General features: G+C 35.5%; 1 protein-coding gene across 1 annotated transcript in view; it reads left to right on the forward strand.

Annotated features, from left to right (window-relative positions):
• CACNA2D3 (calcium voltage-gated channel auxiliary subunit alpha2delta 3) overlaps positions 1 to 26,916 on the forward strand; it is a gene marked incomplete at both ends in the record, with an annotated part of 428,879 nt that overhangs the window by 367,307 nt on the left and 34,656 nt on the right. The window contains 4 exons of the mRNA XM_084269585.1: positions 15,946 to 16,007; positions 16,987 to 17,031; positions 22,732 to 22,794; positions 25,939 to 26,009. Coding sequence (XP_084125711.1) covers positions 15,946 to 16,007; positions 16,987 to 17,031; positions 22,732 to 22,794; positions 25,939 to 26,009 — 241 coding nt within the window. The remainder of the gene's footprint in view (positions 1 to 15,945; positions 16,008 to 16,986; positions 17,032 to 22,731; positions 22,795 to 25,938; positions 26,010 to 26,916) is intronic.

A 26,916-nucleotide genomic window follows, 5' to 3' on the forward strand; every position in this document is an offset into this window, starting at 1 on the left:
GAATGGTGTCCATCCTCACACCACTTTTCTGCTTTGGAATGGAAGAATCTTTATTCATGGTCATAGCTCAGCCTGAACTCAAACTTAAGAACAAACTAGAAGTTTCCTGTCTGTTCTGATTTACTAGGCCAGTTCTTGTAAGAACTGGAGGGATTTTTCTTGAATAACTTCCTGTAGAAGGGTTTGGAAATGTTCTCAGGGAATGAAGAAAGATTGTCAAGTGCAGTGAATATTTCAACTGCTGTTCACCAGTTGTGCTACAAAGTAGAACTTGTACTTCATTAAGTCCTTTTGTGCTTTTAAGGCATATCATAGTAGTTAATTAAAAATCACTGTTAAGTGTTGGGAACTCGATTTATTTTATATATTTTATACATAAATTTACAGGCTCAAAAGGGCTTTTTCTCTCTTTGCCTTAATAGTCACTTTAACACGAGAACTTGTAGAAGCAGGGCTGACATTTGCTCCAGTAAAAAGTCAAGTAATTAAACTTCTGTAATTCTTGCAACACTTTGGAAATAGACATGAGATTCTTTCAACTTAAGCAGATAGCTTGACATTAAAATTATGCAGCTGATAAACATTAAATATGTAATTTTCGTGGATTTAAATGTCAGTGTATACTTAAGTATTCTGTTGGATCAGGACTGCTGTGCTCAATGGCTTTGGATTCAAGCTTTGATGCAGTATTTCTCTTTGATGGAGTTTCTCAACAAGAGAAAAACTTGAAGCCAGTAACTCCCAAAAGAATCTTAATTGTCTTGCAGCAGCTAAAGTATGATGTACCATCTGCCTTATAGTACATGCACAATTCCAGACTATAATCCTTTTCAGTGCTGGTATGTAGCAGATGTAACTAGCAGACCTCTGAGTATGACATATGCATAGAACTTGTAACATCAGTGTTCATTCTTGTAGGACCATTTCACAAGTGGAGTAAGGATATTGGAAACTTTTTCCATATGACTGTAATGAAAAAGATCAGGCCAGATACTTGCACTTACTGCTGATGTCCTTCATGTCAGCAGCAGATATGTTTTACAAAGCAGTCCATAGTTTGCTGCTTTTCTTGCTACTTTGTTCTCCCTGAATTTCTGTGTCATCCCTACTGCTTTAGCTGCAGCAGGCACCGAAAGTCCTCTGTATACAACATCCTAGAGGTCAGAAGACATGCTCTTATCCTTTTTTTCCCCTTCCCTTTTCTGTTTTTTACCTGTAAGCAAACTTTAAACAACAAGCATGAGTTTAAAATAGCTTTTTCTCTACAGAATGTTTTAAATGGAGTGACAGGGTAAGTCATGTATATATGTAGACTTCTCATCCCTCATGTTTAGATAGTTGTGCTGTTTTCAGACATGATAAATCTATGGGAAGCTTAGATGGTATAAAGGATAATGGTGTTTCTGTTCAGAATTTGTAATATAGGCCACCAAGAGGTCTTTTTTCTTTAAAAAAAAAAATTAAAAAGAAAAAAAACTCTTTCAGAGGGCATTTTATTAATGAGAATTACAATACTGGAAAATCTGGTATAGATTAGTAAAGAACAGTAACAGTGTATCCAAATGGAACTGGTTGGATAATTAAATTCTTTTAATAGGTACTGAAATTTAAACCTCTTGATCCCTCTGACGTAAGCATAACTCTTAATGGTCATGGAACTTGATTCTGTAAGTGTAATATGGGAGAGAATATTGGGATGATGATTAAGGATTTCAGATACCCTGGGATGAAATTTTTGCAGGAGTAAAACAATAGACATTTAAATAAAGAAAAAACAGTAACTAACCTACCAAACCTAAACCCTCAAAAACAAACTCCAAACCTGTTGCTTGCAAAAGAAGCTTTAATACCAGATGTAAAGATGCAACTTGACTGGGATAATCTAATGGCAAGTGAAGGACACTAAAGATTGAAATATTTAAGGAGCATCATGTTTTCACTATTCTTTTGCTTTTTTACCTGCTTGTTATTATCCAGTATGTTTTGACTGTATGTCTGTTTGGTTGCCTATTTTCATACTGAGAATCACAGAAGGTATTCATTTTCTTTTCTCATTAATAGAAATTTTTTCAGTATTGATTACAATTTATAAAGTATCTGTAGTGTATAATATTTGCCTTTTCTTGACATAGTAACAAGGAAAGTTGTTAATTGAGGTTAAATGTAACTGTAAGGAGGATTGTGCTGTGAATGGCTGTCATACTGCCTAAGTAAGAAGGAAAATATTTTAGTAAGATCAGCATAAATGATGAAGTCCTGACAGTCATAATACTGAACTGTGCCTAGTTTTTGTTTGTACTAACCAAAGTTATCTGCAAGCTTTTAACTGTGGTTTCTGTTTTACTGTCCCTTAAGATGCTGAAGGATGAACTTTCTGGGTTGAGTACATTTATTGGTTGAAAGAATAAAAAACTCATAACAAGTTTGAATGCCTGTGGGCAAGTAGAAAGAAAAAAAATCTTGTATAAAAGTAAATTATTAGCCCTAAAGTTCAGGCAACATTTAAATGCTGATCTCATCCCTTTGTCTTCACTGTTTATATCTGGCTTCTGCTTCATCACCACTGAATGATGCTAAAGAATACAAGTAATACATATTATCATTTAATACAATCCCTTTTTATACGAAGGCACTTTTATTTTAATACTATTTAACTGAGGGTTGAATGTACTTGAGCTTCCTCTGTCCATATAGCTATAGCTGTCTTGGTCAGCAAGGGGGTATTTTGATCATCTTTATTTGCTTTCATTCCCTTTCATGCAGTATGCAATTTGGGATCATAATGGCAGGGCTGCCCTTTGTTACTCAGGTTTTGGCTGAGATTTTCTACCCTTTTCCCCTTTCAAAATGCCAGTACATTTCATAGTGCCCATTTTCTCTCCATATCTGTGTTTCAGAAGAGTTAGAATAGATGAGTGCAAAGAACAGTACTACTGGCTTCTGTTTCCTGAAGTACCAGAGAGAAGTAGGCTACCTGCCTTTCAAAGCTGAAGTTATGCATCATGTTCCTAGTTTATGGAACTAATAATATCCGTACTTCAGTTTTTGGTGTCTGTGAGATCTTAAATAGGTTTTTGTTAGTTACTGCTACAAACTTGCTTCCTACAAACGCCTCAGAGCACTCCCTGTAATTTGTAGTTCATGATGATTTGGAGATTTCATGTTCCAGTCATGAGCCCTTGAGTGAACATTTGCATTTCGTGCAACCAAAAGGAGTTGTAATACAGCCTTTTCTGTTGAAACCAAACATCAGCTGGTCATACTTTTACATATTGTGGCTTCCTTGACTTTGTAGTTAAGGGATAGCTATTTTAGAACAGTTCTGTGGACTTTCTTAAATTGAAGATGTGAAAACAGTTTTGAGGAGGAACTAGGCACCAATTTATCTTAAGGAGTTGCATAGTGCTTGATTCTTGCTGAAACTTTGTTTGAATGGAACCTGGCTGAAATCAGTGGTGCAGAAGAGTGTTTCAGTTGCAGGATTGTACAGTACAGATTTACACTACAAAAGACAAAACCTGGTTTACCTCCAATCCCCTTCATTGTAGTGCCATAGTGCGTTTGATAAGGCATGTCTTGCACCTTTAAATATTCCTAATTAAGACTTTGGGCCTGGTTCTTCTCCTAAAATCTTTGGGAAATCTTTCATTGAACTCGGCAGAGATAAAATGCAGTATAATTTGTACACTTTCACTAGCATGCTATTTGAGTGCAAGTACGGTATGACCTTTCTGTTTCTCTAAATAACAATGGTAGGAAGTAGTGAACAAAATTGATCATTTAAAGATTCAATATTTGTTGTGTTCTCTTTTTTCAGACTTTTTAGAATTCAGACATTCAAACTTTTCTCTGGAACCGCAAATAAGAAACCACCCTCTTGTTTACCTTCTGTTATCAATCACCTTCTGTTAGTGTTAGTACATACCCACCATGTGATTGTAGAAAGCACACTCATGGAGAGATTAAAAAAACAGTGCTACACGGTATTTCTGCTGTTTATAGTTGTGGACTAAAAACTGATGATATGCTTTTTCTTAGTTCCTAACTTTTTATAAAGCAGTAGGTCCAGTGTTTTTGGAAGAGCAACTTTCTCTTCTGGGTAGAAGGTTTCCCATTCTGTTGTACAGTTTTAAAGATCAAATCCTGCCATATTTTTCTCACCCAAGATTGCTTCATGCAAACTGACATGTCTGTTTCCAGATCACTCCATAATCTCTAACATATGATTGTAAGAGTAACTGTTATTGCTTTCATTCATAAAATCTAAATGACTTTTCATAGAATGTGAAGTATCCTTTCTGCCATTTCAGAAATGGGGAAATGGAACACAAAGAAGTGAGGTGATTTTGGTCCTGGTTGCACCATATGGTAAAGAGCACAGCAGACCCTGTCTTCTAATTCAGTGCTTTAGCCACTGGACCATCCTGTCTCCATAGGCAGATGTTCTATGATGGAAGTGCCACAGAAATCCTGATGCAGTGGGACACTGTCCTTATAGATGTCGTTCTAAAACCAGACCAATGTTGTCATTTCATAAAAAAGATTATTTTATAGATATAAAACCAGTTAACACATTTTAAGCAATGGCAATGCTGATGTTTTCTGGTTTTCAGAGATTAAGATGGGCTGAATGAGGGAGGGTTTCCCATGGTAAATGTACTGCTATAAATGTTTCTTCTGGTAATGTAATTAGGAAGTATTGGCTCCAGTTAATGTAACTTAAACAAAACATGTTGTCTTCAGCAAACTTGTTAAACAGGCACAGCCTTGTCTAAAGAGAAAACGGGCATATAGTGTTTCCATGGAAACTCAGTTAAAATGGTGATTTGTGGATATGATCATAATCAGTACCACAATCTAATCTGATTGAATTAAATGAAATATGAAGTCAGCACAGCATAAAAGTATCTCTACGCATGCAGAAGTCATAGTCTTACATCCTTATAGGTGCTGTCTAACTGTATCTAAAAGCAGGGAGTAAAGCAGGGAAATTTGTGTGGGACTATTCTCCTCCTCTTTCTATGGTCAGTTATACCATTTTTCATACAAAATATCAGTATCAGAATTTAAAATAAATCTGTTTAAATATTCTTTATTGAAAGTGGTTAGTTTACAGCATCTCTAATATTGTGTGTGTTTGTTTTCCTTTTTTTTAATGAAAGACTTTTCCTTTAGGAAAAGGGTCATATCAGCTCTATACTCTGAAAGAATGGAGGTAATCCTTGCTTACATTGTAGACATGCTGAGTGAGAAGATTTATTAATTCTGAATAAGATTCTGACATCCTTGTTTGTAACATATCAGTAATATGCAGGGTTAATGGAAATGTCCCTATTAAAAATCAAATATGTTTTATAAGATGTGTTATAACAATATTTCCAAGTTAATATTTGTTGTTTTAGAAATGGCTGTTTTCTTCAAAGTTATTTTGATGCCTAGGAATATGTTAAAGACTTCAGAATAGCAACCTAATGTTTACTGATTGCAGAAGTAAGTGCTTCTGGAAATCCCATCAGTATCAGCCTACCTTTGGTATATTCCTTAACGGCTATAAAAATCTATTCTTTGGAAGGTTAGCTTTCTCTTCTACGTCAATAACAGATTTGCCTTTAGATGACAACATAATTTCTGAAATTTCTTGCCAACAGTCCTTTTTTCAGTGGAGATTTGAGGACTTTTTGCATTCTCCAGAGCACCATTCTGGAAGGTGCTAAGTATTCTTATCATAAGCTGGGCATCCCTTAACTCTCACAGACCTCAATGAGCACTAGCAGTACTCAACACCTTTCAGGAAGAATCCCCAGCTGAATTTGCACCTATCTTGCAACTTCATAGTAAGAGGAGCTATTTAGAATGATAAATCCTTAGTTTAATGGAATATCAGAGAGAGCTCTACCTTTCAGCAAACCTTCCTGATTTATTTCAAAGCTATTACATTAGGGAGGAATACAGCTGGTATCTGTGATATTGATTTCCCTCAAAAATTATTAATTTATACTTCTAAATTATGCTTTACTGCTGTATAGACAGCTAAATCCTACTAATCATTAGGGTATAAATCGTAATATACTACTTGTTGAAGCATCTGGATAATGGTTTATGTGATATTAGTACATTTGTACTTCTATTTTGGGAGTTATGTCAGCACTTACACTATTTCCAGAAGTTAATAACTCACCCAGAGAAGTTCACTTATGATCATAACTTGGCACACAGATCCCAAGCAATGATGACATTTTATTAAGAAATTTTTAAAATCTGTCAGTGCCTTTTAATTTTATCAGTCTCAACATTTAAAAAAAACCCCAACCCTTACTTTGTTGTTTTCTTGCAGTGAACATTTATTAATGATATATTTAGCCATAAATTAGTCAATAGAATGTATTTAGTGGTATTAAATAGGTCATTTCAACTTTATCTAACGAAGCAAATAAGCTCTTGGCTAATTTTCTGCAGCATGAAGACCTCTCCAATTTATGAATATTCAGAAGGTCAGACATAAACAAACATATCTGATGAAGAGGATGCAGGTTTATGTAGCAATTCTGAAGATGCTAATCTGTTGTTTTTCCTGAAATGTGGTAAGAAGACAAGTAAAATAGGAACCTGTCATTCTATCCCTCAAAGCCTGTCCCTTTATGGACAAGGTTTCAAAATGGTGGCAATAAAATGTTCTCCTGACATAAAATCAAATTAATGTGAAAATGTTCAGATTATGGCCGGTGTTAACCCATGGTTTTAGAAACCAAATAAACCTTCAGGTATGATGCTTACATGTAAGATAGTGAGTACATCTTGAAAGATGGTATTTATGTTCTTTTACACAAAGAAAGGAGAGTATGAAAAAGAAGAAAACTCATATTTTGGTGTACTGGAAAATCTTTCAGTATTTTAAATCTACGATTGCTTTTCTTTTCTGACATGGTTTAAATCTCTTGTTCAGGATATTCCAAGCATGGTAGTTTCTAGCTGAAACACTAGCTCCTGTTTTTGTTGAGCAAATAGGCAGCTGTGTTCTTTTCTACATAGAGATTCAATAAAAATGCATTTTTGATCCAAAAAAGAAAGAGAAAAGCCCCAACAACAAAAAAACCCTCAAAGCCAGACTAACAAAGCTGCCTTTGCCGCTAATACTGATCATGGAAAAGTATACTGTATATATCTTTTGCTCTTTCTGTCTTTTTAAATTGGTCAGAAAAAGACACAGACATAAATCAGGAGGGTTAAAAATCCACCAGCACAATTTTCTTTATATTTACAACTACTCAAATCTCTTTCCAACACTACAAATGGTTTTAGCTCATAGAATTTTTTGTACCTTTCTAAAACTGTAGATTACTACCATTTGGTTAAACGTTGAAAACATGGTTAAATGACAAAGTGATCTTAGAAAGATAAAACCATGAAAACTATCCTGGAACTTTACAGTAAATATTTGCTTTATAAAACATCTAATGGGTATCGTGTTGAAAGGCTGGAGAGTTGTATGATGAAGTATTTTTGATGTATTATTTGACTCCAAATAACATTACTCATATATTTAGTAATTCAGAGTAATTTGCTAATCACAGTGTAGCACAAACAATTCACAGAGAGTTTAACTTTTCTTATTAATCCAGTCAGAGATCCATGATTTATTTGCAAATGATACGATTTGATAAAATGTTGGTATTTTCTCACTCATTGTCCTAAATCTGATTTGATTTCAAATATTCAGGGAACTTGTATGCATGCAATAGCCATGAAAATGCCTGGATAGGGCAAGCAGCTGGTAATCAGTGTGTTCTGGAAGTGGGAAGAGTTGAATTTTGTAAGCTTCTCCCCTTGGTGCTAAAGTTGGTAGCAGTAGTGTCTCTGTGTCTTGACTTCTGGGTCAGTGGTAGGATAGAAGGCATCAAACTGACAGGGGAGAAACTGGGCAGAGAGCTCATGAGTTCATTTTGCCATGAATGACAGCATTTATCTTAAACGTCTCATTCCAAGTGTTCTGTGCCTGGCAGTAGGACACTCTGCTGTGATAGGATTTCAGTTTGGGGGGATAAACCTCTCCAAAAATAAGAGAAATAGAGGCTTTGCCCGCTTCTGAAATCAGCCTTTCTCATAAAGATATCTGTAGATACACAGATTTCTTTTTGTCAACATGTTTAGGTGGTAGCCAGGATCAAGTCTGAAGAAAAAGAAATACCATCAAGGTTTGAATATATTGTATTTTAGTTACAAGTGGAAGTCAAAAGCTGGACATCTGAGGGAATCTGGTCACCATTTCATTATTTTAGTGTTATTGTGGTCATTCTGGTCTTCACGTGCTTCCTGTACCATCAGAAATCAGAAATATCTGTCAGACTAGTGGCCGTGCAGGGGGATGATGGAAGGAAGCTGAAAGCTCATACTATCTCCTTATAAAAATCTTTGTGATAGCACTTGCCTTCCCTCTGCGTGCTACTGGAGCATTCCTGAGGTTAATAAAAATACTACACAACCTTTTTTCTTTTTCTTTGATGGAATGAACCAGGTGTTGGTAGGTGTCAGGTACTTTCTAAAAGTCACAGGGAAGATACTCCAGACTCCAGGACAGGGCTTACCCATGCCCTGCCTCACCCCCTTCAAATTGTGGAGTCTAACCCACTATTTTGTACCATCAATGTACTCCTTGTATATCTCAGGAACAAGGTATATATCTTTCCAGCAAGTATAATTTTGCATGCCAAGTGGTTACCTCCCTCCAGTCTTATGGAAAGGTTTTTTCCTTGGGGTTTTGTGTGTGTGTGTATTTATGGGGGTTTTTTGTCTTGTTTTGGTTTGGGTTTTTTAAATTAAAAATGGATTTTCAAGTAGCTCCCTTGAGCTGTGCTCCTGGTACACAAAGTTTATCACTGGGTAAACGAGTAGATTTCTGTGGGAGCCCTTTGTTGGAGCGTTGGCAACACATCAGCTACTATCTTGTAAAATCTGAAATACAGCGTAACTGTCTGAATGATAATTTACGGATAACCTGTTTCCCTCCAAGCTTCTCACTGAAACCTCCTGAAAAGGCAATGGACTTTCAGTCAACAGCATCTATATTTTTTTATAGTTTCACTCAATTTATATCCTTTTTGTGTTTCCTCCTGTTCCTGCTGCTACTTCATTAGTCCTCCAGAAGGAAGATATGTGTCAGGGAGTCAAAGGGAGTCTGGTTTATGATGATGTTCACAGACTGCCCTCCGCAGTTCAGTTTGTCAGGGGTTGGCTGCAAACCAAGCCCTTCACCTTTCCCTGGTGGTTTGAGTTTGGATGAACTTCGGCCTCCCAGCAATCATCATCCTGCTCCCCTTTCAGCTTGGCCTCACATCAAGTTCCCAATATCTCCTCCCTTTCTGCTTGAACTCGGCCTCCAGGAAATACCAGTTGCCACTGCCTTCCCTCTATCTTGGGAGTTTCCATTCAGGCAACTGCTTCCACCGCTAATTCTAAAAATTTTCTGGAAGAAAACAGTGGGTTTGAGGTCTGTGAGCAAAGAGGCAAAGCTTCTTCTTAAATGGAGAATGGAAAGTTAAATTTACATGTTTCATCTTGGCAGCTCTGATAAAAGAAGTATTCTTGGTGTTGCTAAAGTCTTGTGACATATGAAAACTGTCTCCTGTAACAAACTGACACTTGTGTAGGAGTTACAACTGCTTATGTATGTGCACAATTCCATTTATTTGATTATAAAAAGATAAAGGTAAGTTACCAGTAATGGAACAGGAATTTAATCTGAATATTGTTTAGAATCAAATACTGGGGAACAATTTACACTTTGAGATTTTTTTTATTATTTTACGATGTATCTAAGTTAATAAAAGACTTGGTTTTTGAAAAATCAGTATCTAGAAATATATAAGACACTGTGGTTCAAATGTAGGTGGAAAAAGTAGGTTCACATTTACATGGATTTCAAATGGACTTAATACTAAAATAATTTAAGGGTACCTAAATACACAATAGACACATTGTGGAATTAGGCCAGAAGGTTTCATGTCAGACAAGCTACAAGAAAGTCTGTAAAGAACATTAGAAACCTTCACTGAGTTAAATAATAAAATATATCAAAACCCCCAAATCAACAGAACATATCGCAAAGGGCAGTTTGTGAATAATAGTAGAAACTTATAAAAATGTGTTACTGATATTTTTTTTTTGTGGGGTAGGATCTGTGCTTTATTATAAGAAAGAGACAACAAAGTCCACAAGTGCTCAATAGTTTGGTCCAGCTTTTTGCTATTTTTACTCTCTTATCACAGGCTACTTATAGCAGTTCATTATGAAGATGACTGTTATCACCACCAAGTGTAGAGGTTGCCCAACACTTCTGATTAGAAGCTGATGTTTTCAGTATATTAAAAACCAGCCAGATTTAAACTGTTAGACTGATGGTTTTGTGTTGGGTGTCTGAATCAAGTCGGAAAAAATATTATTTTTATTATCCAAAATGTCTGTTTTTTCATGTTAAAAGTCTGGGTATCTTCTGTTTTGAAGAGAGGAAAAGAAGAAAATGGGCTGGGGTGAGAAGAGGAAGGTATGGGTGGAATGGAAAAGATCACTGAGATCAAGACGGAAACTGAATGAAGTGTGAAGTTTGGAAGGGTGAAACTGCATTTTACTGTGCAAGTAAACTGAAACTGGGATTAGAGGCAGTCTGGGAAGTGCACATTTGATGAATGCTCATTCATATTTTTTATATATCCTGCATGTGATGAAAGAATGACTATCACTGGGAATATAGCTATGTTGGATGATATTGGAGCGTAACAATATTACTGTAGGAGAGTGCCTGTTGGAATACCTATAATTTATTAGCTAAGACTTCTTGAAATTGGGGGGGGGGGGGGTAACCTGTACATTTTCTTTTTAATTGTAGCATGTAACAGGTATGTTTTATAAGTATTTTTAAGGGCATCATCTTTGGTGGTGGGAGGCTTCCATTAATCTGTACTGGAGGTATTTTTTGGCACTTATGATGTTTATTTCTCAATATTATGCGCTGGAGTGTAGTATTAAGCGTCTGATTCTTTGGCTGAGCTAAAAGCTGAAGACAGATTTTGAACTGAAACAGATTTAAAGTATAAACAAAAGAAATGCAATCAACTTTTTTAAAAGTAGTTAAAGGTGTTCTGGAGTATTTCACATTTTGTTATTAGATATTTTAAAAGATAGTAATAAGAGGTAATATGAGTAGGCGGAAAGAAGGGAATCTTAAGGAGCCTAAGGCTAATACACAAAGGTGATATAGATTAAAAAAATAATCCTTCTGCAAATCTGTCTCCAAGATTTCTTATTTTGAAGCCAAGTTAAACCTCATTTAAGATAATTCCATCAGAAATAGGAGACCCAAATGTCCTCAAAATGTTGAGGTTCTTTTATGCATGAGAAAGAAACTTAGTCTATACTGCAGTCTGTGGGAAAGGGAATGAAGACCTTAAGATATTTTTCTAACCTTGATGATCTAGTGCTTTCCTGTAGTGTAACATTCTGTAGGTATTTTACAGAATGGAAATCCTTTCAGCTTTTATTGCTTTTTCCTTAATTATGTATTTAGAATCCCTCTGCCAGTTTTATAGGGAGATTCAGTTTCTCTCTTGCATGAAATAAATCAGTCTAATCTATTTTCCTCTCTTATTTTTAGTAGAAGATGATTCTTTTTACATCGAGCCAAAGGGCTCTTGTAATTCTGTGCACAGAAGTAATTTGTTGAGGAAGGCTTTCCTTATCTTTCTGTTCATTTGCTTAGCCATGGAGATCTTGCAATGCATTCAAGCAATCCTGTTCTATTGTGAATAGTTATTTGTCCTTCATGTTTGCCTTGATACTACGAAGCCCTGAGGTCTGTAGAAGTTGAGCACTTCACAATACTTCTATCCTCAAAGAATCCCACTAAAAGGGTGAAATATTGCCCTCCACAATGGAATCAATGCATAAGGAAATTGATTATTTAACAGTAATTATCCCTGAGCCAAGAATTTAACTTCGTAATTTTTACCCTATGAAATAACAGATGCTTATGTGCTGCATACCACTGCCTCCACTTTATTAAAAAAAGGAAAGTCATTTCAGGGAGTTATGAACTGTTTTCTTTAGGTGACATTAAAGGTAATTATCGAAATGACCTAAGTAAATTTTCTAATATAATTGAAACAAAAAATTGGATTTGCAATATTCATTTGAAATGACACATTTTGTGGTACATGGAGAAAGAACCTTAAGACCTTCAGCTCCCAGTAGCTGATCTCCTGTATACCTCTTCTCCAGCCCACCCTCCCTAGGGACATTGCAAAGGAAAGGCAGCAGTGAAGGCAAAATATTTTCTTCTCATCTTTTTCCTGGCTGAAAAAAATAACTTGTATCACTCAGCCATTTGATTGGCTCCAAATCTTGAAGAACACTTTATAATATACTTTAAAATGTATATTCCATCTGAAGATCAATTACAGTTTTTGTTGGTTTTAGGGTTTTTTAATTAAAAATATTTACAAAAATTTCAGTGCAGCTATGCTTTTTCCCCCTCTAGCATCTGAGGAAGCTGTTAAAACCCAGGAGGCTAAACAGGGAATTGGTGACATGGGAGATATAGTTCTGATATTTCCCTTTTCCCCCACATGTAGCCAGTCTGTAAAGCATGTAATTAAATATAAAGTAGCATGGAGCACACATTCTAAAGTTCTAAAATTCTGAAGGACTAGGGATTGCTCAGAAAGATGTACTGGCTCTAAAACCTTTTGAAGTATATTTGAATAGTTCTCAAGTCACTAAATAACTCGGCTAAAACGTATCCTGTGCTAGTTGCAAAGTTCTCAAAACGCTTAGGGAAAAAAGCCTGCAAAAATGCTTTAGTATCACCTCAGGGGTTGAAAAGAAAATTATTTTCCCATACGCTTGCACAGTTAATTCTTCTGAATGTAGAGGCATTCAAATAATTATTAGCTGAATAGTAGGAAACATTTGTAATTGTCATTTATTATATATAACATAGGATCTAGAACATTTGGAAGTTATTCTGATGGAGAAATTCCTATGTAGAATTTTGCAAGGTACAAAAAACACAGAGAAACTAAGGTGCTGAGATTAAAATCCCCCATTAAAATACACCTCTTGAAAGAAAATAACTATTGCTGCTTTCACCATACCATGTTTATGGGAGCTGTGTTTTCTCCTATGCTACAACATAGGTACAGATCATAGAATCCCTTAGGTTGAAAAAGACCCTTAAAGTCATTGAGTCCAATTGAGATGTAGCACTTCCTTAATTAATAAGTAAAAGAATTAAAAAACTCTAATTGAGGAAATTCTTCATGAGGGAAATATGTAAGCTGCTGTGTGTTGAAGTGTTGTCTTTATAACAGAGTACTACCTTGACCAGAGTTAACTTAGTTTAAGTTACATTTCTGTTTTACCTCTTTTAATGGTATTGTGCTTTGCAGATCAGTGATACAGCTCTTTTAAAAGTTAGGTAGAGAAATCAGCTGAATCATTGTTTCTAAAAAGAAATTCAGTAATTAAAGTGATAGTGTCTGAGCTTTCAGTTTCTACAGAAATTACATTACTGTTGAAATCATGGGGATCTGCGTGAGTGGGAGCAAGCCCAGTATTTCTCACTTCTATTTCCCCTCACAGTCTGTCCAAGGAAGCGACAAAATTCATCGAGATAAATCTGTGAAAACAAAACTGCAGCTGCCTGCCTCCTCTCATCTTTATGGAGAGGGATGTTTCATAATTACTCCCAGTATTTCAATTGTCCTTATACCATTGCATTCCAAAGTGTAACTCATTAAAACATGCACATGGAATCTTTTGCAGATGAGCCTGTCGCAATTATTTTGTTAGTCTTTCAGATTGTCTCTCATGTGGTCAGTAATTTATACAGGACACTAGAAAACCTTCAGTGTATATTTACTTCTTTTTTATTTAAGGAAGGGTCTAGGCTATATATTTAGCACTTCTCTGCAAACCATTTACACTAAAAATCTTGGAATCAGAAGATAATTTAGATTGGGAACAATTTCCTGAGCTCATCTAGTCAAATGTCCAGCTCAAATTCTGTCTTTCCGTACATACAATTTCATTATGAGAGAACAATAGTTTTAATTATTCTTTCATGTTTATTACACTTTCATTAACAGTTTATAAGAACAATGACGTGATCAAAAGTTGCTTTGCAAGGTAATTGATACAGGCCAGCCTTGGCAGATCAAGAGACAGGCAATGCGATAGTTTATATTCTAATACCCTTATTGATCTTGGTATTTTAGAGTTTAGATATAACACAGCTCTTGGATAGGTGCTATATATGTTGGATATATACAGTTGAACTTCCATAAGTATAGTGGAATAGATATTTGTCTTCATCCTTTAAAATGCAATACATGTTTCTGTCTCTCAAGTTTAAACCTTAAAGTGATGTTTGATAGCAACAGCTCTTCTACATCATGCGGATAATGAACTTGTTAATCTTTTTAATTTTGGCAACTGCTTCACTGCTTTGGGTGGTGTGGTCTAATAAAAGTACAAGCTCCAGAGGGTCCAGCTTATCAGGACCTTAATTGAACAGTATCTAACCACAGTCTTCTCATCCTTGCCTTTTACAAGCAGCAGTATTTCTCACTGATAGAACAAGGCTTTGGAGAGAATAGACTTGTATTTTATTCTAAACCTTGCTATTGTGACTTTGTATCCCATTTTTATGTGAAGTCTGCTATTTGTTTCCTTTTTGCTTAATTTTCCTAGCAATAAAACAAGAATATTAAGACTTAACCACATTTAGTGAGTATTTTGAGATTCTTTGTTGAGAGGTACTCTAAAGTATACTTGGTTGAGGTCACACAAGCATTTTGTAGGGTTTACAGAAATAGTTCAACAGATTAGGAACCTGCTTGGTTGTGGAACCATAGAAATCAGTAAGAGCTAATGCCAATTCTGTGTAGACACTTCTGAAAATCTGTATCTTTAAAACAATCTAAACACTTTTAAAAATCCATTCTTTTCTGGAACTCAGCCCTTAAAAACTGATTAGCCAGAAGCTGCTTTTACAAAATCAGGTAGGGAAAGATGCAGCTCTATGGGTCTGTATATTGTAGTAGTAATGTAGTATAAGATTGACATTTCAAATACCAATACAGCATCCAGAAGGAAAATTATTTCCTTGTGGAAAGTTTCTAAAAATGTGTGTGTTTTGTCTCCATTTCAGAAAATACAGGTAGGATGTGAAGATCACCTGCATGCTAGGGATGAACCTAAAGGCAAACAGCAGATGAAAAAAACATGTGTTGCATGGCTGTTAGGTAGCATCTTCTCATTGTCTGTAAAATAAATTATTAGATAATAACCTGTAGTTATTATCAGAGTCTCCTCTGGAGTTTATTCAAAGGAGGAACTGATTTTTTCTTATTCTCTTAATGTCCATGAGTTACAGATAGAAGAAAACTGTTTATAACCTGCTATATTAAGAAAATTCCATACATAATTTCACATCCCACTGTATAAGTTCACTGCAGAATTAATTTCACATCTTTTTTCTTACCTGCTAAGACAAAATAAACAATATACATGACATCAGCATGTTTGCATTTACAAAGGCAAGGTACCAGTAATCTAAATGTAAATGTTTATCAATGATCCCTGCTGTGGATCCTAGAGGAGGAATGAATAAATGTAATTTTCTTCAGTTTTCCAAAACAACTAAATTTATGTTTTGTTTCTTTGTAGGAATGAATTTGCTAGAAGTTAGGTCTTCAAAGTTTTGGGGCTTTAAGAACTGTTGCTTTTGTGGTGTCTTTGATTTAATTAGTTTTGGTTTTCTATTTTAGGGCTCACTTTCCATTTCTTTTAGTATAAGATGGTTTTCCCTTCTGATTAACTTGAATAATTGTGAAGGAATTAAATGTGCTGGGGTTTTATTTTATTTTTATTTTTTTATACATATGTCTTTCCCAGCTGTAGGTATCCAGATGAAACTTGAATTTTTCCAGCGGAAATTTTGGACTGCAAGCAGACAGGTATATTTTAACTTGAAATTTTCTTTTTCATTGAATGTACAACAGCTTTCATACTGTGCAGGTGATGATATGTAATTATTTTGTCACCAGCAAAATTATTGTAAAGGCATAATGTATTTGAAATATGTAATAGCTGCCTCTTCTCATTTACATTCCAGTTCACCATTACCAAAAATAAAAATAAAACAAAATCAGTGGTCAAAACCAGTTTCTTGATGTAAGAAGCAAGCAGAGCAATTTTTGGACCCTATATGTAAGAGCTTTCTCTTTTGGACTGACACATGCTGATTTTCTTACTCAGAAAATGTGGAAACAGTAAACCAAACTGTAATATTAATCCATTTTCAGTGTTAGCGGGATGATGCCTTCTTACTTAGGACATATCCTCTAACATTCAGTAACTGAAGTATCACATAGGTTATTTAGATTAAGTAATTAAATTAACTAGATTACCAAATGCGGTCCCATAGTTGTAAAGGCTACATAGCCTTTAATAAAAATGCTTGCAGTACCAAAAAATGTTTGCAGTACCGAATTTGTACTCACTGAAGATGATAATCACGTACTTCCTAAAGATTAGGAGATGCCATCCCTAGTTTAATAATAGTTTGGAACTGTACTTTTTCAGTAAAAAAACTCCCAATCTAAAATGTAGGTCCCACCCCTTTTGGAAAAACATGTATTCTTGTCTATAAATCATCTTCAGGCTTGTAACACATGGTGGACGTTGTAGGGTTTAAAGGAGTTGAACTTGTTGCAGTCTGAATGTCTCCTTTCTCTGCATGCAGGAACATAACAGGATTGGTGAACTGATTTAAAATTTCCTTTGTAATTTTTAGAACAATTGTTATCAGATAAAATTGTAATCAATACCAAGTTCTTTATAATTGTGCTCATATGGATGTTTTTAAATGTCATATTTTCTAATAATTAAATGACTGATTAAAATATTTTATTAATTTTTTGGTATCATCTCTAGTGTGCATCTCTCGATGGCAGATGTGCTATAAGTTGTGATGATGAAGTAAGTATTTAACAGATATTTTTTTCCACTTAAATCTGCTGAAGTACACCTTAATGTTGATGGATTTAGCTTGAACATCTCATTGTAATCTCCTGGTGCAATTTAGAATCGCTTTCTATTTAGATAGTGAGATGCTTTTCTGTGACTGCTTAAAAAAATCCATTGAATTATAAGGTTGACACTGATACCTCAGATATGCATTGAAATAACTTCTATTTTGTGAATCCAGTGTTAAAATAATTTAAAACTGTTCTAAGACACTTTTTACTACTTTATTGTTCATTTTAGAAGTTAATATCTTATTTTCACACTAGAATTAGACATGAATTCAGAGTTGAATCTGTGCACAACTAATATATTAATACAATACAACTTAGCTAGTTTGGTGTAAAAAACTCTCTGAAGTAGCCTTTTTTAATATCATGCATAACTTTTAGAAAAACATTTTACATCATACCATACAATATTTTGGTTAAGCAACCACTGTGCCACAGGTTAAATGAGTTATAAAGTAGTTAAAGCACAGACTGCACTGATATATTGGGAGAAAATAGGTGGCTTTGAGATGTTGCATCATGGCTAGTTAGTGATTTGGAAGAAAACAAAGCAATTATTGATAAAATCCATGTGTTATCTCTAAACTGAGTGAATGGCATGAGGAGATCTGGATCACCTGATAAACTGTGCTTGAAGAAGCTATATGAATTTATGTATGATCACATGTAAATTTATGCTTCTGGAAATAAGAACTGCAGGCTGTATTTATTTGATGTTTCTCATACAGTGGCCAAAAGAACTATTGCTAAATATACATAAAAAGGAAGAGCTTGTCTGGCTCTAAAATTCATGCTAATGCAATATTTTTGCAGTCTTCTTAAGATGACTTTTTTTTATACAGTCATAAAGTTTTTATACAGTCTTATTCAGTTTTTTTATATACGCTTAGTTGCTTTCAGGGAAAGCTGTTATCTGTATGGCCAAGAATCAGCAGTCAGCTCAGCATCAGATTTTTTACACCCTTTTCAACAAAGCTTAGCATATGGTACTCACAGAAAACCATTAAAAGCTGGGCTGTTACCCCCAGCACTGAAAGCTCAGGTGTTTAAACAGTGCCTTCTCTTCTCTGAAGCCATTTCTTCCGAATATCCTCAAGTTCTCACAAGTTTGTGTCACTGCTTTTTACAATAGGAACCCATGTATGTTATTTGTAGTATTCCATAAGATTTAATTTTCTCTTTCACTGCTATTTCTTCCTATCTTTCTTATAGTCTAGCCTTACAGGTCTCTTTCTGACTGTCTCAGCATTTGTAATAGACTTCCACTTCTTATCACAGAGGGTCTGCTTCTCCTGTGTTAATGTATTTCCAATGAAATCTCCATATCTTCCACTACCTGAACCACTGCTCTGACTATATTTCTGCCTATACAATAGTTAATTCATTTTGAGTGTGCTCTGTGTTGTGTTGCCCTGGGTTTGTCGAGGGCTGTTCAGGATGTAAAAATATTAACAAGAATGGTTATATAAAGTACTTTGTGAGGTTTTCTGTAGCGAAAGTTAGCAGGCTTGGGCTTTCTGAGGACAGGCAATTCAAAACTTTAAATAATCATATTAAAAAAAAGTTAATGGATGTGCTTTCTAGCATGTGCTGTTGTTATATTGGATATTTAGTTGCTTAAGGTAAAAACATTATTTTAATTTTTTTATTACTTTTGTGTGAATTGATTTAAAAACAATTTTAAAGGTACATCGTCAGTCTTAACAAAACACCGGCAGCTTTAGGAATGGACCACTAACTTCTTCAGCCTACTAAATCAGCAAAACTTAAGGCAAAATATAATTCATTTGCTAGGACCCTGGAATCTAACCGTTGGAGGACTGAGATAGCAATAAATAATAGAAAATAAAATTTGCAGTAAACACAAAGGCCTGATTATTGTGCCGCCTTTGGCAAAGACATGGACCGTGTGAGTCAACACATCTTTTGCATTTCTAGCTTTAACTTATGGACTCTTCCATTTCAAGCTTGTATCATTTTAATCATTAAGTTTTCCAAATCTGAAATAATTAGAAACAAAGCAGATTCCACCCAGGTGTGGGTCAAAGTGCTTACCTAGCCCAAATCCCAGGTTGTTATTTGCATATTAGCCAATTTTAAGTGATCTTATGTTGTTTATTACCCTATTCTAAGAGTGATCTGACATCTATTGAAAATGACAGGCTATAGAACTGTTAACTAAACAGTTTTGTGGTCTCGCTTTGCTTTAGCTTGCTATAGACTTAATGTCCAAGCTTTGCCTTAAATTGTGTCCAGCAGTTTCAAGTATGTTCATCAATGGGTTTCCACTCATAACCAAACAGCTGGAGGAATTGTAACTACAAGTATTCAGGGAAAAGTTAGGGCATTGTATACAATCTCCTCCTTGTTTAGCCTAAATCACCATGCTTTGGGGTTTAAAAGCAGAGATTACTTTCTTCATTTGTGGTATCCTTTGTGATAGAATTGTAATACATAATTTCTTGTATATTACTTGCTCCTGCTGCAAGGCATCCAAATGTTTCATCAAAATAACCATGTTATCATGACTGCAAAAATGGGTTAGGTCTGTCCTTGTGAAGAAGCAGGTACACACTGATAAAGATTCCAAGAGCGCGTAGCCAGAAATATTGACTCATTTGTCACATTGGCAGTTAGGAAGAATAGTCATATACTTTGCTAAATGTTCATGCAGAATATCTTTTTGTTATTGTACACACATGCAAAGAAAAGACAAGCAGCTTAAAGTCAGTTCAGCTACTCTCATTTGAGATCAGCAGGACCCACCTAAGCATATGGGAAAGTCAGTAATAGTGTGAACCTTGGTGAATTAGAGATTTGAATGACAAAATATCCAGTCAATAGGACTCAATGAAATATCACAGCTCCTCTATCAGGTCTATTAACTTTCACAGCTGTCTTTTCTCAATGGTAAGAAAATATCTGCTGGACAGTTATGGTATAAATTAAGGCCTTTAACGGTATTAAGACATTAATGCAATTGGAGTGGCACAGTGGTCATACAGAGAATTAGTTGATGAATTTGTGTGATACTTCTGATTCTAAAAGGCAGACATCCAATTAATTAGGAATCTTTCTTCTTTTTTTGAGGGTTTTGAAGTTGCTCGTTCCTTCTTGTTTTCCTGAAGTCTCACGTTTTATTTCAGTGTTCTGCTTTCTTTCTTTCTTTCTTGTTTTTGGTTTTTTAACCCATATTACATTCCATTAGTGTTATTGTATATTGGAGCTGTGAAAAATACAGAGGACTTGATCAAAGTTACCGTAATTCAAATGTGTTCTCAGACCTCAGTCGACATTCTTGCTGTGTTTATTCTGGACTTCATGCCTACTCCATTTTACAAGCCTAGGGACTCTCCCACCTATGGAACATTTCCCTTGAAATCTGAAGTTCACTGAACTTGAATCTATGGGCAAATCTGTCCATAGTTCACTTCCAATACCTGTGAAACATTGTGAATTAAAACTTTTAGGCATATCCCGTCTGTGCAAATGCTGTTATCCCAGGCATTAATCTAGTGTCTGAAATCTCCTATTTGAGATGTGTATTGCATGAGTAAATGCTACCCACTCTTCTCTGTCAGTGCTAAATTTAAGTTAAAAACTGTTTGTTTCATGTAGTGTTGAGTATTGAAAGTTATTTATCTTGCTGGCAAGCAGATGCACGAAAGGTCCTGAATGCTTTTCCTTTGTTGATGCTTCTAAAATGGATCAAAACAGAAGCCCTCTTATCACATTCCTCCAGAGAGATTCAAATTCCACTTCTTTTGTTATGCCTGTTTCCAATAATAACAACGCTAAATAAGTCTTTTATCATTTTAAATTCTGCACAGTGCAAGTGAATGGCTATGGCTTAGAGATTTGAGATGTGGCCACTAATTTCTACATTGAGACAGTGTTTGTCCAACTGCATATAGTCCATAAACTATGAAATCAAGCCTATATTCTTTCTTGTGTAGCATAACTTCTTCAATTTATTTCTCTATACTATGAAGAAATATTGTTTCTAAAGCACCATCTTTACATTAATCTTTTTTGTGCATGAGGACTGCAAATATGTATGCTCAAAAGAGCTCTTTGTTGACTTAGCTCCTCTCCTAATAAAGTTAGTGGGAGGTTTATGATTGACTTTGGGGAGAGCAGTGTTCTGGTGTTACAGTCTACTTCTGAAATTCCACCCTTCACACACCATTGAGGTTAAGTAGCTGCCTCTTCTGAAAGCATTAGCCCGACTCGATTCTTTGCCAGCATCATCAGCTTTTCACGTTGTATTTGTGAATTTTTGGCTCTAGCAGATCAAAGGTTGGAAACGAGTTGTTTCAACTTCCTTTTAGGTAGGTTTTCTATCACTGGGTGTGTGTGGATCTTAGTTTCCCCTATTAGAATGAATATCCTGCATCTATGTTAGGAATGATGCTCATTCCAAACTTTTGCCTGGTTTGGGGCTTCTTTGCTTTTTTTTAAAAACTAAACTTCAAGCCAGCATTTCTGCACAGCTCCCCTTTTCTTCAGCCCCAGAGAACAGTACAAATATGTGGCCAGAATGAGAGTTAGATACATCTAAGCATCTCTTGAAAACTGAGACTGTATTTTCACAACATCTTGCACAACTACTACTGCACGGAACTGCCTTTCTCACTAAAAAAGTGGAGAGGTTTTGCTGGATGTGTGGAGTGTAGCAGAAAGTGCATTTTATCGTGGCTCTGTGCAGCCCATTTGCAGCAGGAAGGGTTTTGAATTAAAAGCAAAGCCATGATGATCCCTGTGCAGGAAGCCATCCTACTGTTTGGGTTTTCTTACACAAACGTCACAGAAAATTCAAGAAACAATCATAAAATGTTTTCTTATTTAAACCAACAGTAGAAACACATTAAAGATTTAGCACTGGGGTAGGTATTTGGCAATACTGAAGAGAAACTGAGTTATATTGGGGTTTGAGTTGAACCTTATGTTTAAACTCTGAAGCACAGTAATTAAAACTTTGCCTGTAGCAAGTAATTCACTTGAGGTTAAAATCGTCAGTGCATGTATGGAGAGAAGCATTGATTTGGTTTTACCTTGTTTTACACACTTTATACGTCTGACCTACGAAAAGCTAACAGTCCCACCTCTAAATCCAGTTCCCAATTAAAAAAACAATTTGAAAAGCTTTAGGAGACCCGTGGGGCCTCTTTTACAGAAGTTTCTGGTCCCATCCCCCAATGAACAAATTAAAAAATATTACCTGGTCCCCTGTTGGTCCTCCAGGCTGACACTGTGTTTTCATTAATACATCATTAGTGTAATGACATTGTGCTGATGTTTTTATCCAAACAGAAGGAGAAGCCATCAGAAGCAACAAAGTTCTTTGCCTTTGCATACTTAGTTATAAGGAAAACTTTTAAAGAATGGATTATAAAAGCCCCCACCTTGTTCTTTTTATGTTTCTATCCTCCCTTTCTGCACACAGCTTTGTTTAGTTTTGCATGAAAAAATACAAGGATCAGTCAGATAATATCCCAGAAGTTGAGAATACATTCACATAGAAGTTATGTAAGCCATTCTAGCAACCTGAAGGCTTTCCCCATTTAGAAGTTGCTTGGAAATAAATTAACTTATTGCTGTGTTCTAAAATAAACAAATTAAACTGTATTTGATTATTTTTCAGACAATCAACTGTTACCTGATAGATAACAATGGATTTATTTTAGTGTCTGAAGACTATAGGCAGGTAAGTGAAAGTTTCTTATTCAATCGTATCTCACCTAACACATTCATACAAAATTACCTGTTTTTTTAAATAGGCTACTATCTTAAAATATTAAGGAATTAGTAGCATAAAATTTAATAAATTCCTTCAACAAAGAACGTGGGTTGTTTTTGACAGGAGATGAGTTTTTGTCAACCACTGAGCAGTGTCTGCTCTTAAACTCACATGTTCTCTTAAAGGGCTTTTTGCTGCAGAAGAGTCTTGTCCATAAAACGTTTTACTTCAAGAAAAAGAAGATTGTCTGTGGCATTTTTGCTGCATGGAAAGATTGGGGAGGGAGGGATGAATTTAGATAATGAAATTTTAGAGAGAAGTTAACTGAGGAGTATGTTTTCTGAAGTGGATTACAGTCATTGAGGGATTAAAACTAAGCACTCAGCATCACAACAGAGAGGACGAGGATCATGATTAATGAGAGGATCATTCAAAGCATTAATTTGTTTTGTCTTCATGGAAAACTGTTGAAAAATGAATTTGTAATCGCTCAGTCCTGCAAACCTTATGGAGGAACCATGGCCATTGTCATTAACGTTTGCTTGAAAACTGCTGGGATGGTGCCCCAAATATGCCAGGATTTTCGGAAGCTGAATTTCTTTTATGTGTTGGGATTGTGAATAGGAATAGCTACCCTCCTACTTAGCCCTCAGGTGGATTAAATTTGTTATGACTAGGTTGGTTACTGAGAAATAGCTATTGGAAGGAGCTCTGAAGAGGAGATAAACTCAAAGTGAATGGCAGAAAAGAAGCCAAGCTGAGTATTTTCCTTTTAAATTTGTAATGTTACTTAAATTTGAACTTCTGAGAGTAAAAACATACAGATACTTTTTACCTTTGCACAGCACAAAAGTAATTGCTTGGTTCCTTGTAATCCCTCTCTCCCTTTTTTGGTTGAGACTTTAAAAAAGTCTGTTAGCATGTAATGGACAAGGGAAATGCAGTTTTTTCTGAAAATACTATCCTTCCAATGTGTACTAGAGCATTAACTGTTCAGCATGCTGTACTATGTCAAGCAATATTTGTTCTTTGTGGTATGATGTCTTATATGCAAAGCTGAGCACCAAAATGGATTATTTTGTTTTACTTTATTAAACTTATTGCTTCTATCCCTTTAGAATGTAAAGCATGTTATGAATATAATTCTGGGATGTACCCCAAAATCTGAACTCAAATATAGTGTTGCTTAAATATTGACTGCATTGTATTAGAACCTGTTTGTCTATTTTCCTTTGTATCAAATCTCTATTTTCTATTTAGTTGAGTAAAAACCTAAGAAATACACTTTTTGTAGAATAATTTCTGTATATTTGAGACATATTCACCCCATTGTTCCCCCCATTGTTACTGTTGTTATTCACAGGTATCTAGTTGTGACTTGGGTAACTGATTTGCTAGTTGATAGTTGGCTACAGCCAATACCTAAGATTAGGAAAACATTTTTCCTTTGGTAGGTAAACTGATAGTAGCCATTATGAATTCCTGTGAAGAACACAGTGTGGACAATGGTTGGACCACAACTAGGGTAGCTTTTTTAGTTAAAACAGATCTAAGCCTAAAACGGACAGTAAAGTTGTCTCTATGGTTCTATAATGCTATAGTAAGATTGCAGGTATTACACTAGTATGTTTACCTTTATATGCATATATGTGTATATATACTATATTTATTGTGGCTAGAGAAGTGGTAGGGAATGACGCATTATTGATTACTTAACTGTCTGGGGTTGCTTCCACGTAGTTTTTCTATGCACTTTTAAAAAATGACCTGAACTCTAAGAATCTGAATCGCAACTAAATCCTAATGTATTAAAAAATCATGATAATCTGAGTGCTACTGCTTTGAGGGTATTTACAAATGGAACTTTTGTGGAGGGAACTGTCACTGAAATGTCTTTATAGGACTGAAACAGAACTTGATAAATCAGGTTTCTTACTATCTAAAGTTATACCAGTCATTTATGGTTTGGGCTTTTTGACATCCACTGACTCTCCAATGGTTAGGATAATCTTTCTTCATCAGTCATCTAGGGCTATTGAAGCTAGTATTTTTGGTCATATAAGCTACAAATGTTCCTCTTGTTTCTAGGAGACTTTACATATCCACATGTTTTGGAAAATGTTCCAACTTTCCCCTGAGTAAAAAAAAAAAACCACCAGAAAAGGCAATACTTGCTCTTTAGGTGGAGGAATGCCTTTTTTTGGCTAGGGCTGTAACTTTTCTGCCTGTGAACTCCCAGGTGCATACTTGAGGTCAGCTAAGTTCCTTGTAATGGAATTGGGGTTTAGTTCATACAAAACCTATGGAATCCATGCAATTTGAGAGTGCAGTGCCCTTTCCCCCCCATAAATTGTGGGATTTCTCCCTTTAAACAATGCAGAGAACATATTCAATCCTTCTGGGAGGTGAAGCTCTGAAATAAAAAATGTGTCCTCGAACTAGAAAAATGCTGTACATGCAAAATTTTCCACTGTCATATGAGTGGCTGCAGATGATGGAGTCACTTCCATATTACATACCAAATTCAGAACATGAATGTTTGTTTTCTCAACAGAGATTTATTTTTATTAGTCCACATCTACCGAACAAGGACAAAATGAGTAATTCATCAGGCTGAGTGGTTTTAAGTATGAAATGGCTCTGAATGGAGTTAAAATTTATAGAATTGATGAAATGTACTGTTGCAGCTCCTTAAACAGGTCATGCAGGAATTACCAACAATGCTTTTTAATGACTGTTTATGAAATCCTCTCACAACCTGTTTATGTCTTATTTGAGTCACATTTTTAATCACAAGGGGTTGTGACCAGATTAGTGTGTTTTCTTTACAAGCTTTATGTTTGCACAGCTTTTATTTCTGATATTAGATGTTATATAACGTACCTCAATATATTGTTTAAGCTCTCAAATCTGCTATGGGGTAATAATGTAATCCCTATAACCTGTGTGACTGTGAAGTCCTCTTCAGTTTTTATGTCGCAGTATTCCTGAAAAACCATCTATGTAACTGTTGAAGCCACTCTTGTCAGATCTTAGAGTATGCCAGTTTAAATCAGGTCTAGGATTGTTTTGCGTTTACTTCTGGTAATTTCTTGCATTTTCCCCTTACAGACTGGTTACTTTTTTGGGGAGGTTGAAGGGGCTGTGATGAACAAGTTATTAACAATGGGCTCCTTCAAGAGGTAAGAATTAACTCAACTTTCTATCTCCTAAAAAATGCTGTAACAACAAAATTAAATACACCAAACATAAAGTCACGTAAAAGAAGACCAGGACTGGCAATGTGGCTGCATTCTCATTTACACCATTTTTCCATATGATCTGAGTTTAACTTGATGCCATGCACGTTGAACGTTAAGAGTATTGGAGACAGACTACAGTGAGTTTCTTATTAACAGTTTTTTTGACTACAATGCTAAAACTGTGTCCCTCTCCAGTTCCCACTGTGCTCAAGTGGAAAATGGATGGGGCTATATCTACTACTTAACAGTTTTAGATAGCTTAAAAGCAAATCATTGATGTAATGCTAAACATTCTGACCTGGAGAAAAGTTGGAGATTGCTCAAACTGGGCAGTGCAAAATGCCCTACTGCTAAAGGGGAAGTGTTCTGCCAATAATTCATTTTCATTCATATGCTAACTCACCTTTGAACATTGTTGTGACTATTGACCTGCTCTTACTGTCACGAGGACAATAAAAAACCAAAAGTGATTTTATGTGTTGTCCTTTGAAATAAATTATGCGTCCTGGGGAAGTAAGAAAGCAGTTTTCCCTTAACCTGTAACTCAATACTGGAGCCTTCGTGGCTTTCACACGGTCTAAAAACTGTTCCTTCCCCCCTTGTCCTTTTGCAGCCTGAGAGAAGTGCTGACTATGTGTGACCATTACACTTTTCCCTTTTTTTTTCCTGTGCACTATTAAAAAATCCCCTTATCACTGATCCCATCAACCACTGATTTTAGTTACTACATTGGAAGGTGTATACAGAGGCTTTCAAAACAGATGGTTTGTGTGCTTCCTTTGTAAAACCAGCTCTGGTAAAGGCAGAAAGCTTTCCATGCTGCCTCTGCGTTATAGCTGAATACCAC

Source organism: Gallinula chloropus (genome assembly GCF_964237585.1).
Source record: "Gallinula chloropus genome assembly, chromosome: 12".
In the NCBI taxonomy this organism is placed as follows: domain Eukaryota; kingdom Metazoa; phylum Chordata; class Aves; order Gruiformes; family Rallidae; genus Gallinula; species Gallinula chloropus.